This window comes from Rhinopithecus roxellana, chromosome 15, assembly GCF_007565055.1.
Source record: "Rhinopithecus roxellana isolate Shanxi Qingling chromosome 15, ASM756505v1, whole genome shotgun sequence".
In the NCBI taxonomy this organism is placed as follows: domain Eukaryota; kingdom Metazoa; phylum Chordata; class Mammalia; order Primates; family Cercopithecidae; genus Rhinopithecus; species Rhinopithecus roxellana.
In genome coordinates, this window is record NC_044563.1 from 89,300,964 (window position 1) to 89,313,386 (window position 12,423).

At 41.5% G+C, this 12,423-nt stretch overlaps 1 protein-coding gene across 5 annotated transcripts in view; it reads left to right on the top strand.

Annotated features, from left to right (window-relative positions):
• The window catches only part of ZNF143 (zinc finger protein 143), a 63,719-nt gene that overhangs the window by 38,760 nt on the left and 12,536 nt on the right, over positions 1-12,423 (top strand). For all 5 annotated transcript variants that reach the window (XM_010384830.2, XM_010384831.2, XM_030918369.1 and 2 more), the window contains exons 11-13: positions 442-621; positions 5,064-5,291; positions 8,583-8,731. In XM_010384830.2, coding sequence (XP_010383132.1) covers positions 442-621; positions 5,064-5,291; positions 8,583-8,731 — 557 coding nt within the window. The remainder of the gene's footprint in view (positions 1-441; positions 622-5,063; positions 5,292-8,582; positions 8,732-12,423) is intronic.

A 12,423-nucleotide genomic window follows, 5' to 3' on the forward strand; every position in this document is an offset into this window, starting at 1 on the left:
AAAACACCATATTTTTGAAGAGCAAAATTTTTTTTCCTGCAAGATATTGTAGAATAAATCAAGTAGGATACAAGCTTTTAGGGAATTCTGGGTTTGTTCTAATTTAATTCATGTTCCTGACTGTACTTTTCTTTTATGTTTCTTATGTTTTTCTCTCTGCTTTTCTCAGCTCATTTTTTGCCTACCTGGATGATTCCATCTTGGAGAGCTAAGTAATCAGTGATTAGTTTTGAATACCATTCCCAGTTTCTTATGTAAATTTAAGTTTGGAGTGGAAGATGCTGTTTCCCCAACCCCCCTGCCAAAAAAAGTGCCGAAAGGGAAGTTCAACACAAGAAGGCTAGAGTCTTAAGCATGATCCTAGGCAGGATTGAAGGATAAGACATTTCAATCTTCTATATATTTTTGCACCATTTAATGTATTACCCTTTATATTTGCAGGAGAAAGGCCCTTTAAGTGTCCCTTCGAAGGCTGCGGTCGGTCCTTTACAACATCAAATATCAGAAAAGTGCATGTTAGGACACACACAGGGGAAAGACCTTATTACTGCACAGAGCCAGGATGTGGGAGGGCATTTGCCAGTGCAACAAATTATAAAAACCACGTGAGGATACACACAGGTAACAATCTCTGATCTTTTGGTCTTTTATCATTCAAGGCTCAGTTTAACTCCTGCCTCGTTCAGAAACCATTTCCAACTAATCTCTTCCTTCCTTTCTATCACTTGGCATGGTGGAAGGAGATTAAGCAACTTAAAAAAGTTTCACCTTAACATTCATACATTCATTTATCCAACAAACAGTTATTGAGTATCTCCTGCCAGGCATCAAACAGAGAGAGAGAGAGATAAGACATTGCCAAGGGCAGGCTACTTGGGAAGAGATAGTAGACATACAGTTGCTGCAGTGTCTCCCATTATATGGACAAGATGCTGTGGGAGCAGAGAGGTGGGCAGTCACTTCTGCAGGAATGGGAGAAGCATTTTGGGAAGGCTTTCTGGGGGAAATTCGGCATACAGACTCAATCCTGAAGTTTACCACATAGGAGAGAAGGGTATTCCTGGCAGGGGAAATGTCATGGGGAAAGGCACAAAGGTATGAAAAAGCATGATACTTAGTGGTTCCATATGACAGGAGCATCAAGTACATGTAGAAGATTTGTACAAGGTGAGTTCTGAGAGGTAGCCAGAGGCCTTGCGTATTGTGCTGTCACAGTTAAGGCACTTCTTAAACGATATATATGTATAGATATATAGTTTGTTTTTTGTTTTTTGTTTTTTGTTTTGAGATGGAGTTTCGTTCTTGTTGCCCAGGCTGGAGTGCAATGGCGCAATCTCGGCTCACTGCAACCTCCGCCTCCCAGGTTCAAGTGATTCTCCTGCCTCAGCCTCCCTAGTAGCTGGGATTACAGGCATGTGCCACACGCCCGGCTAATTTTATGTTTTTAGTAGAGATGGAGTTTCTCCATGTTGGTCAGACTGGTCTCAAACTGCTGACCTTGTGATCCTCCCATCTCGGCCTCCCAAAGTGCTGAGATTACAGGTGTGAGCCACCGCACCTGGCCAAAGCATCTTTTTATGTATTTATTAGCCGTGTATATCTTCTTTGGAGAAATGTCTATTCAAATCCTTTGCCCATTTTTAAAATTGGGTTGTGTCTTTATTACTGAGTTGTATAACTTTAATTCTGGATCTAAGTCTCTTATTAGATATGAGTTACAGATATTTTCTTTCATTCTGTGGCTGGTTTTTTTTTTCTCTTGATGATATCGTTTGCAGTATAGAAGCTTTTAATTTTAATGCTCCATTTTGTGGATGTAGTTTTGGTGGGTGAGAATGGAATGGCAAATGTGAGAGTAAGGCAGGATATGCATTAGTTTTATAAGAAAAATTTTAATATACTGTTTTATTACTGGTATTAAGAGTAAACTTTTGTTAATTCAAAATTAAAATACTTTTTTTTTTTAAGACGGAATCTCGCCCTGTCACCCAATGTGGAGTGCAGTGGCATGATCTAGGCTCACTGCAACCTCCGCCTCCTGGGTTCAAGCGATTCTCCTGCCTCAGCGTCCCGAGTAGCTGGGACTACAGGTGCATACCACTACACCCAGCTAATTTTTGTGTTTTTAGTAGAGTTGGGGTTTCACCGTGTTGGCCAGGATGGTCTCCATCTCCTGACAGTGTGATCCGCCCACCTTAGCCTCCCAAAGCACTAGGATTACAGGTGTGAGCCACTGTGCCCGGCCAAAATACTTTTTTTTTTTTTTTTTGAGATGGCGTCTCGCTCTGTCACTCAGGCTGGAGTGCAGTGTCGTGACCTCAGCTCACTGCATCCTCTGCCTCCTGGGTTCAAGCAATTCTCCTGCCTCAGCCTCCCGAGTAGCTTGGATTACAGGCCCCTGCCACCACGCCTGGCTAATTTTTGTATTTTTAGTAGAGACAGGGTTTCACCATGTTAGCCAGGCTGATCTTGAACTCCTGACCTCAGGTGATCCACCCGCCTTGGCCTCCCAAAGTGCTGGGATTATAGGCATGAGCCACCACTCGCAGCCCTGATACTCAATTTTTGTGTGCTATACATAAACATGTACCTACAAATGAGTTCACTTACTGTTAAATAATTATGGCCAGGCGTGGTGGCTCACACCATTGCACTCCAGCCTGGGTGACAGAGCGAGACTCCGTCTCAAAAAGAAAAGGAAAAAGTAATGGAATACAGACTAATTATCTGAAAGTAGCCATTCAACACATTTTATGGGCAAATTAGTATTCGATAAGAGAGATGCCTACATTAAGTTTGGCCATACCAATATCTTTGGAACATTTAGGTAGAGCAGTGCTCTCAAATGAGGCTGCATATTGGATGTATCTCTTTAAAATAGACTGATTCCCCAGATCCTGTCTGCAAAGATTCTGACATAATTGGACTGGGGTGAGGCCCAGGCATCAGGATGTATTGAAAGCTCCCAGGTCTTTTAGTAGACTGTTTGAGAACAATTGGAGTAGAGACAGTCAGTATGCAGTTATAAATGTTGGTCTGACCTAAGAGGTAGTTGTGGGCTGGAAGAAAAGATTGGCTAATGATCAAGTAACTGCTACAATAACTGGTCACAATATCCAGTAGAGTGTAAAGATTCAGCCCTGAGAAATGCAGTCCTTCTGCGACACCCTCCCCCCCCACGCCCCCCCCCCCCGGCAAGGCTAGTCAGATGACCCAGTTGAGGCAGGCTATGCAACTAGCCAGTAAGGGAGCTCAAAAGCTCAATCCAAATCCTTTCGCCTCTTGGCTGTGGTTTGGTGCCACCTAGTGGCAGTTTCTGCTCCAGCCTAAATATCAATTGGGCTGATTTTTCCAAGTTGAGATGGGCTGCCCTTTCTCTTGCCCTCACCACATCTCAACAACCATCCACCAAAATAAGAACATTAATCTGCCTGCTTTGAGAGTGGGAACTGGGCAGAGGACAGGAAGCAATCGCCAGTTACATTATGTATAAGACTTATGTTCCAGTACATTAGTGTAATATCTTATTATTTTGGGTGGGTTTAGTGTGTTTAGAACCACTGGGAAAGGTGCAGTTACGCAAGGAATGTGTCAAATGAGAACAAATCAGGACGTGTATATGTATACACACTTTCATATGTACATTTTAAAAATTTGAGTTCACACCAATACCTCTTAATTCCATTTCACCACAGGGTTCTTCTTTTTTTTTTCTTCCCCCATTCCATATTTGTATTCTCTCTTTTCCACGGCTGGAGCCCTTACTTCCAGCAGCATTTGAAATATTTACTCATTTGCTCAGTGTTTTATTCCAACTAAAATAGTTTCAGAATCTCTTCACTCATACCACTACGGTAAACAAGCCTACTACAAACGAGCTGAATATTTGTTTGCAATTCTACCCCTCACCCATACCACTACAATAAACAAGCCTACTACAGACGAGCTGAATATTTGTTTGCAATTCTTCCCCTCACCCTCACCACTGAGCCCAAGACTGAGGGCATAAGTCAAATACTGTGTAAATGAGCTATTTTAATTAATTTATTTGTTCCCCCACCCCAACCCCTTCAGTGTAGTTAAAAGTATTCATTTCAACAATTAGGTTAATTTGTTCCAGTTTGCTTTCAGTTTTAGGTCCGTATACCACCACATGTTAGCACTGTCTAGGTATTTTGTGATATTAAGTAATATTAATTTTGTTTGCATATTTTTTAAACAGGGACACATCTTTTAGGTATACAATCTGAAAGAAAAAGAGTGTTACCTGGAACTGTTTCAGAATAATCCTGGTCAGGAAGAAGGGGGAAATGGGTAGTAAATATAAGAAACAATATTGGTCATGAATTGATAGTTGAAGCTGGATGATTGGTACATGGGGTACTATTTCTCTATACTTCTGTGTATATTTGAAATTTTCTGTAATAAAAAGTCCTAAAAATATATGTACTGCCTATAATGTTCTCAAGCTGTTTCATGGGACAAAAATTTAAGTATTTACTTCCCTATGTATTGCCTGCTTGCTCTTAGTAAATACTCAGTAGCTTTTGATTGGATGCAAGAAGTCAGGTTAAGTTAAATGAAACATGTATGTCCTAGTTGACATACCTAACTAGGTTTAATAGACTTTTAAATAAAATCCTTTTTTATTATCTTTATAAAATTCTTAGGAAGCTGCATAAGTTACAGTAATAATAGCATTTATTATTGTCATTATTAATAGAGTATCACTAACAGTATCTAGGTTATCTTATTATGGGAAACAATAAATTACAGTTTCATTAAAGTTAAACTGGGCAACATCTCCATCCTTTTCTCATTCCTTGAGATTAAAGGGAACCTGGTGTTGATGCATGGAGACAGCACTAAGGATGCATACTACCTTTTGAGTCAAGTCAAAACCATAGTTAGGGAGTCTTTTCTTGTGTGCTGCCTCATGGTGGGATGAGGAGGGATTTGGCAATTATTTGTTTTTAGAGGTATTTTACCCCCTGGGGATGAAGTATGGAATGATTATGCCTACATATGTAAAAGTTGAACTTTTTGTTGGTGCTGTTCTTTAGGGGAAAAGCCATATGTTTGTACAGTTCCTGGGTGTGACAAAAGGTTTACAGAATATTCCAGTTTGTACAAACATCATGTTGTCCACACTCATTCCAAACCTTACAACTGTAACCACTGTGGGAAGACATACAAGCAGATCTCCACGCTGGCCATGCACAAACGAACAGCCCACAATGACACTGAGCCCATCGAGGAGGAGCAGGAAGCCTTCTTTGAGCCACCCCCAGGTGAGAGTTTTGTCTATTATATTTTGTTTCTGAGTTTGAGAATCAACAGTTATGAACATAATTTATGATTCATAGCATTTTCTCAAATCATAATGTGTCAGTCGTATAATCACAAACATAATTCACAGCTGCAGTAAGTGCTATTGAAGAAAAGTATGTGGCGCTCTGGGATGTATAGAAGGGAATGTTAGTCTGGGAGGTCAAGGAAGGAATTTTTAGAGCGATCTGGAGGTTGAATAGGGGTTAACTGGGTGAAGAAGCAGAGGTTGTTGGGGAGGGAAGCAGGAAGCAAAGGCAAGAGAATGTTCCAAATAGAGAGAATGGTACATGCAGAGAGCCAGGAGGTTGGAGAGACCAAAGTAAATTGGAGATACTGGATGAAGCCTGGCCAGTAGGGCAATACTACCTGGGAAGGTGGTGAAACAAGACTGGAGAGTGAGGCAGGGGCAGCCAGACTGTTTGGGTCCATTAAGGATGTTGGTCTTAATCGTAACAGTAGAGAAGTACTCCCAAATAACTCTTCATTGATTCAGGTGCTATTAAGTATGTTATTGTAAGAGACAAAATTATTTGTTTCAGTAAACTCTTGGAAAAATATTTTAGAGAATTACATTGAATTATTTCAGGTAAATAAGCATAGGTAAGTAGGTAAAAGGAAGTAGGTTCTTCTAAAACACAAAGCAAGTTGTCTTACAGTTTCACTGAGTACCTCTTAAATGAAGTAAATTTGAAAATTAAGAGATGGCATCTTTTCTCATTTTTAACAACTGATATTGAAGCATTGAAAAACATTTAGGTGGAAAAAGTTTGTTGAAGAATAAGGGAAAGAACAGGTCATCTGCTCAGATGAATCCTTGTAGTCCTGATTTGTCTTTTCAGGTATTTGTTAGGTGATGGTAGGAAAATAGCAATTCCATCAGTCTTCATGGTGATTATTTTCTAGCCAAAACACTGTAAGTGTGCATGGTTAGATATTACATCAATTGGGGAGATACTGGTCAAAGAGTACAGAGTTTCAGTTAGGAGGGATAAGTTCCATAGATCTGCACAGCGTGTGACTACAGTTAATAATAATGTACTGTATATTTGACAATTGCTAAGAGAAAGGAAGTAAATAAGATACTACAACAACTACTGAATCTTTTCAGTTAGAAAGCAGGCTTTAATGATGTCAGACTTAAGGTTGCAAGACTCTTTTTTTATTTTTTAACCTTCCTCAAGTCTCTTCCTTAAATGTTGATATTTCACATTATCAGAAGTTCCTATATTCTTTTTTTTTTTTTTTTTTTTTTTTTTTGAGACAGAGTCTTGCTCTGTTGCCCAGGCTGGAGTGCAGTGGCGCAATCCCGGCTCACTGCAAGCTTCGCCTTCCGGGTTCATGCCATTCTCCTGCCTCACCCTCTCAAGCAGCTGGGACTACAGGCGCCCACCACCAAGCCCAGCTAATTTTTTGTATTTTTAGTAGAGACAGCGTTTCACCGTGTTAGCCAGGATGTTCTCGATCTCCTGACCTCATGATCCGCCCACCTTGCCCTCCCAAAGTTCTGGGATTATAGGCGTGAGCCACCACGCCTGGCCCGGAAGTTCCTATATTCTAGAAAATAGTCTATAATATAATAATATACATTTTATTTTCAAAAAAAAAAAAACTAAGATTGCTTTTCAAAGTACAGGGATGGATTTCTGTTTTCTCTCACATGATTCCCTGGGTTTTGTAACCTATTGGAATAATGGTATATAAATAGCTGTGGAACAGAACAAAAAGAAATGAAGTAACGTCTGTCATGGAAATTACACCTTGATGACTGTAGCCATATGAGTGCATAGATTAACCATTGACTTGAGAAGTACTCTTAGATTAGCGTATTAAGTCCTTTGAGGGGGAAACATTTTTTTTGCTGTCTTTCTGACTTCATGGGAGGTGGAAAATGATGAAAGACAGAGGGACCAGGAATCTTCCTGGTTGACAGTTATAGCAGTAATCGACTGTTGAAATTGCTGTTTACTTGCTGGTTCTTTATGAAATAAAGAAGTGATGGAGTTTCCTTTTGTGTCACTAAATTATTAACCATACCTCAGATAATATGCCATACATTGTCTTTACACAGTGAGGTCATTGTGTACTGATGCCTTGCAATCAATCACTTGTGCTAAAGACCAAGTTTAGTATCAGTGAGTGTGTTTACAAACCATTCTGGCTTTGTGGTTAATGTTTATGAAAATGAAAATAGTCTTAACCACTTTTAACAGCTTCTTTTTTTTTTTTTTTTTTTTTTTTTTTTTGAGACGGAGTTTGCTCTTGTTGCCCAGGCTGGAGTGCAATGGTGCGATCTCATCTCACCACAACCTCTGCCCCCTGGGTTCAAGTGATTCTCCTGCCTCAGCCTCCCGAGTAGCTGGGATTACAGGCATATGCCACCAGGCCTGGGTAATTTTGTATTTTTGTTTGTTTGTTTTTGTTTTTGAGACAGAGTCTCGCTCTGTCGCCCAGGCTGGAGTGCAGTGGCGCCATCTCGGCTCACTGCAAGCTCTGCCTCCTAGGTTCACACCATTTTCCTGCCTCAGCCTCCTGAGTAGTTGAGACTACAGGCGCTTGCCACCATGCCCGGCTCATTTTTTTTTTTTTTTTGTATTTTTAGTAGAGATGGGGTTTCACTGTGTTAGCCAGGATGGTCTCAATCTCCTGACCTCATGATCCACCCGCCTTGGCCTCCCAAAGTGCTGGGATTACAGGCGTGAGCCACCCTGCCCGGCCTTAATTTTGTGTTTTTAATAGAGACGTGGTTTCTCCATGTTGGTCAGACTGGTCTCGAATTCCCAACCTCAGGTAATCTGCCCGCCTTGGCCTCCCAAAGTGCTGGGATTACAGGTGTGAGCCACCGTGCCTGGCCTTTAGCACCTTCTTAAGTGAATGCGAGAACTTAGTGCATACTTGCTGTATTTGAAGGATTATTTGCTAGTCTTCCTGTACAGTTCCTCCCCTCCCTGCCCCTAATACACATGCAGTATCAAGTAGTTACTCCAACTAAGAGAATAAAACAGGTCCCTAAAAATCAGAACATTTAAATATGATGCAGAAAAGTTTTTTCTTTGGTCTGCTTTGATGTGGTTTGCCTTTGCAAAAGTTGAGGTGGAGGAATTGGAAGGAGGTCCTGGAAGCCATTTTTATGACTTAGAATATGATATATGTACATTTTAATTTATATAATTTTCTCTTTAATATTTAAAATGTCCTATTTTCTAAACAAATTGGTTGGTTGGTCAAATAAATGATTGATTTGTTTTAAACAGGTCAAGGTGAAGATGTTCTTAAAGGGTCCCAGATTACGTATGTCACAGGTGTAGAAGGGGACGACGTTGTTTCTACACAAGTAGCCACAGTAACCCAATCTGGGCTGAGTCAACAAGTTACACTCATATCCCAAGATGGAACTCAGCATGTAAGTATCCATCAAAAGCCAAACAAATTAAATCTTTCCGTGAACCTGGGCTTGAAAGGCAGGCTGGCTCCCCATTGAGGAAAACTTTGAAATATCAGGGCACAAAGTTTGGAAACCCTGAGGTTTTTCAGTAGTCTGCTTAAAGAGACTATGTGCAGAGAGATGAGGAGAGAGAGAATGTTTGTGACTGCAGAATCCAAATGGTATTCTTGGTGTAGCTCAAAGGTGAGATGATAAAGGTCAGCCACAGAGAGGCTGAGGTCTTGAAAAGTACTGGATCCATGTGAAATACAGCTCAGACAAGCGATAGGATTTGGTGGCTGATTAGATCCAGGAGGTGAGATTGAAAAAACAGAGATTTGGCTGAGGTGATCAGCATATGATGACACCATTAAGAGATCAGGAATCATGAGAGTTCACTCAACTAGCTTCACAGAGTCGATAGAATAGTTATGTTGATTTCCCCCAGAAAAAGCACAGTGTAATGGTTCTCTGATAGTCAAACTTGTTATTATTTTCTAGATGTTGCTAGCCTAAAATAATTCCACCTTGATTCCATTTTTAAGCTCTAGCAAAGGCTGTCTTAATACCTGGTGGAAATATGCGCAATGTGCTTCTTTTACCCTTCTGTGTCTGCCTCTTTCATGAGAATGCTCTCCTTACCCATCTCTCTTAGGGTTTAATGATTAATCTGCCCTGTTTTGATACTCAGGATTCAAAAGTACAAAGCTCTTAAACCATCTCATTTATCTCCTTCCTCATTTTGACGTCACTAATTTCACACTATACTCTTTGTCCTCTGACTGGTATGCAAGATTATTAACCAAGTTTTAATTCTGCATCAGCCTTAACACTTTTTCTTGAATTAGATCATCACATACAGAGGTCCTCTGGAGGTTGTTTTATATAACCTCCCTCTTCCCTATACAGGAAAAATTCCCACTATAGCAGGTCTGAAATAGCCACTACTGAGAAACCCCCAGTGATTAGGCAATTTCTGTCTTAGGCAATGTTGGGCTGGGTGCAGTGGTTCACACCTATAATCACAGCACTTTGAGAGGCCAAAGCGGGTGGATCACTTGAGATCAGGAGTTTGAGACCAGCCTGGCCAAAGTGGTGAAACCCCGTCTCTACTAAAAATATTGGAATTGGCTGGTGTGGTGGCACACTCCTGTAGTTCCACCTACTAGGTAGGTTGAGGCGGGAGGATCACTTGAACCCAGGAGGCGGGGTAAGACAACATTATGCCACTGCACTTCAGCCTGGACAATAGAGTGAGACTCGGTCTCTAAATAAATAAATAAGTACAGTTTTAAAAAGAGGCAATCTGTTCCATTGTTGAATAATTCTAGTGTGTGTTTGTGTGATTTTAGAGATGGTCCCACTCTGTTGCCCAGGCCAAAGTGCAGTGGCACAACCATAGTTCAAAGGACTACAGGCGTGTACCACCACACCTGGCTAATTAAAGAAACATGTTTTTTCAGAGGTGAGGGCTCACTGTGTTATCCAGGCTGGTCTTGAACTCCTGGCCTCAGGTGATCCTCCTGCCTCAGCATCCCAGAGCACTGGGATTTCAGGCATGAGCCACCTGTATTCTAGTATTTATCAGACCAGAACCCACCCCTGTATCATCCAGTCATGGCTCCTCTCTGACCATACTGAATAAGTCTAATCCTTCTTCATATATTCCAAAACAACTATCTTTCCCTTCCCAATGTTGTACTTTCTCTACACTTAACCTTCTCATTTCCTTCAGGAATTAGATTTCCATTCCATTCCTTTAATCAGTCAAACGATAGACATTTATTGAGCATCTACCCCATGCCAGACATTTTGGTCAGTGGACTTAGTGTTGGAATCACAGGAAGGGCAGTATCACAGTCTAGTAGGAGAGACACCCTTTTAGAATGAATAATTTTTCATAATGACGGGTATATAATTGAGGGATATAGAAAGTGCTATGGCACCCTGGAGGAGAGAGTAAATTTTTCTTCCTAAAGTAATCTTGCAGATCCTCATAGAGAATGGGTGTTCAGTTGGGTCTTGAAGGATTTTCATTAACTCACAAAACAGAGAGTAAAGGGAAGAGAATATATTTTCTAGAACTGCAAATGACTAGTAGTGGCTGGAGTGTCAGTTGCTAGTTTAAAAGTAGTGGAAGATGAGTTTGGGGAAGTTGGTAAAGGCCAGGTCATGAAAGGTCAAGAATGCTGCATAAGAAGTCTGGGCTGGGCACGGTGGCCCACACTGTAATCCCAGCACTTTGAGAGACCAAGGCAGGCAGATCACCTGATGTCAGGAGTTTGAGACCAGCCTGACCAACATGGAGAAACCCCATCTCTACTAAAAATGCAAAATTAGCCAGGTGTGGTGGCGCATGCCTGTAATTCCAGCTACTTGGGAGGCTGAGGCAGGAGAATCGCTTGAATCCAGGAATGGAGGTTCCGGTGAGTCGAGATCATGCCGTTGCATTCCAGCCTGGGCAACAAGAGCGAAACTCCTTCTCAAAAAAAAAAGTCTCAACTATAGGTGATGGGCAGTCACAGGGGATTTCAGCAGCAGAGAGCATAATAAGATTTTGTTTCGTTTTGTTTTAGAAAGAGCCGGGCGAGGTGGCGGGTGCCTGTAGTCCCAGCTACTCAGGAGGTTAAGGCAGGAGAATGGCGTGAACCCAGGAGGCGGAGCTTGCAGTGAGCTGAGATCTGGCCACTGCACTCCAGCCTGGGCGACAGAGCGAGACTCCATCTCAAAAAAAAAAAAAAAAAAAAAAGAAAGATGTCAACATAAAGGAGGGTTAGACTGGATTACCTGGAGAGAAGTTTGATTCTCGTAGAAATTCAGATGGGAGAAAAATAAGGATCTAAATTAGCAACAGGAATGGAGAGGAGGAAATACAATTAAGAAATACTGTATTGCCGGGCGTCATGGCTCACACCTGTAATCCCAGCACTTTGGGAGGCCAAGGCAGGTGAATCACGAGGTCAGTGAGATCAAGACCGTCCTGGCTAACACGGTGAAACCTTGTCTCTACTAAAAATACAAAAAAAAAAAATCAGCTGGGTGTGGTGGCGGGCACCTGTACTGTAGTCCCAGCTACTTGGGAGGCTGAGGCAGGAGAATGGCGTGAACCCGGGAGGCAGAGCTTCCAGTGAGCAGAGATCGCACCACTGCACTCCAGCCTGGGCAACAAGCAAGACTCTGTCTCAGAAAAAAAAAGAAAAAAGAAAGAAATACTATATTGCCTGAAACAGTGGCTCACACCTGTAATCCCAGCACTTTTGGGAGGCTGAGGTGGGAAGATGACTTGAGGCCAGGAGTCTGAGACCAGTCTGGGCAACATGATGAGACCCCATCTGTACAAAAGAAAAATACAAATAATTAATCAGGAGCAATGGGTCACGCCTATAGTCATAGCTACTTAAGAGGATGAGGCTAGAGGATCACTTGAACCCAGGAGTTGTAGACTGCAGTGAGCTATGATTGCATCACTGCACTCCAGCCTGGGCAACAGAGCGAGGCCTTGTCTCCAAAAATAATAATAAAATAAGAATTTTTAAAAGAAATATTGTATTGATTTTTTTCTGATGACTGAATGAGTTTCATTCTAAAAGACTTATTTACATTCACAGGGCAAACTTATACAAGGATTAGTCCCAGTCCTTATGTCAGATTGTCAGCTATAACAGGAAACA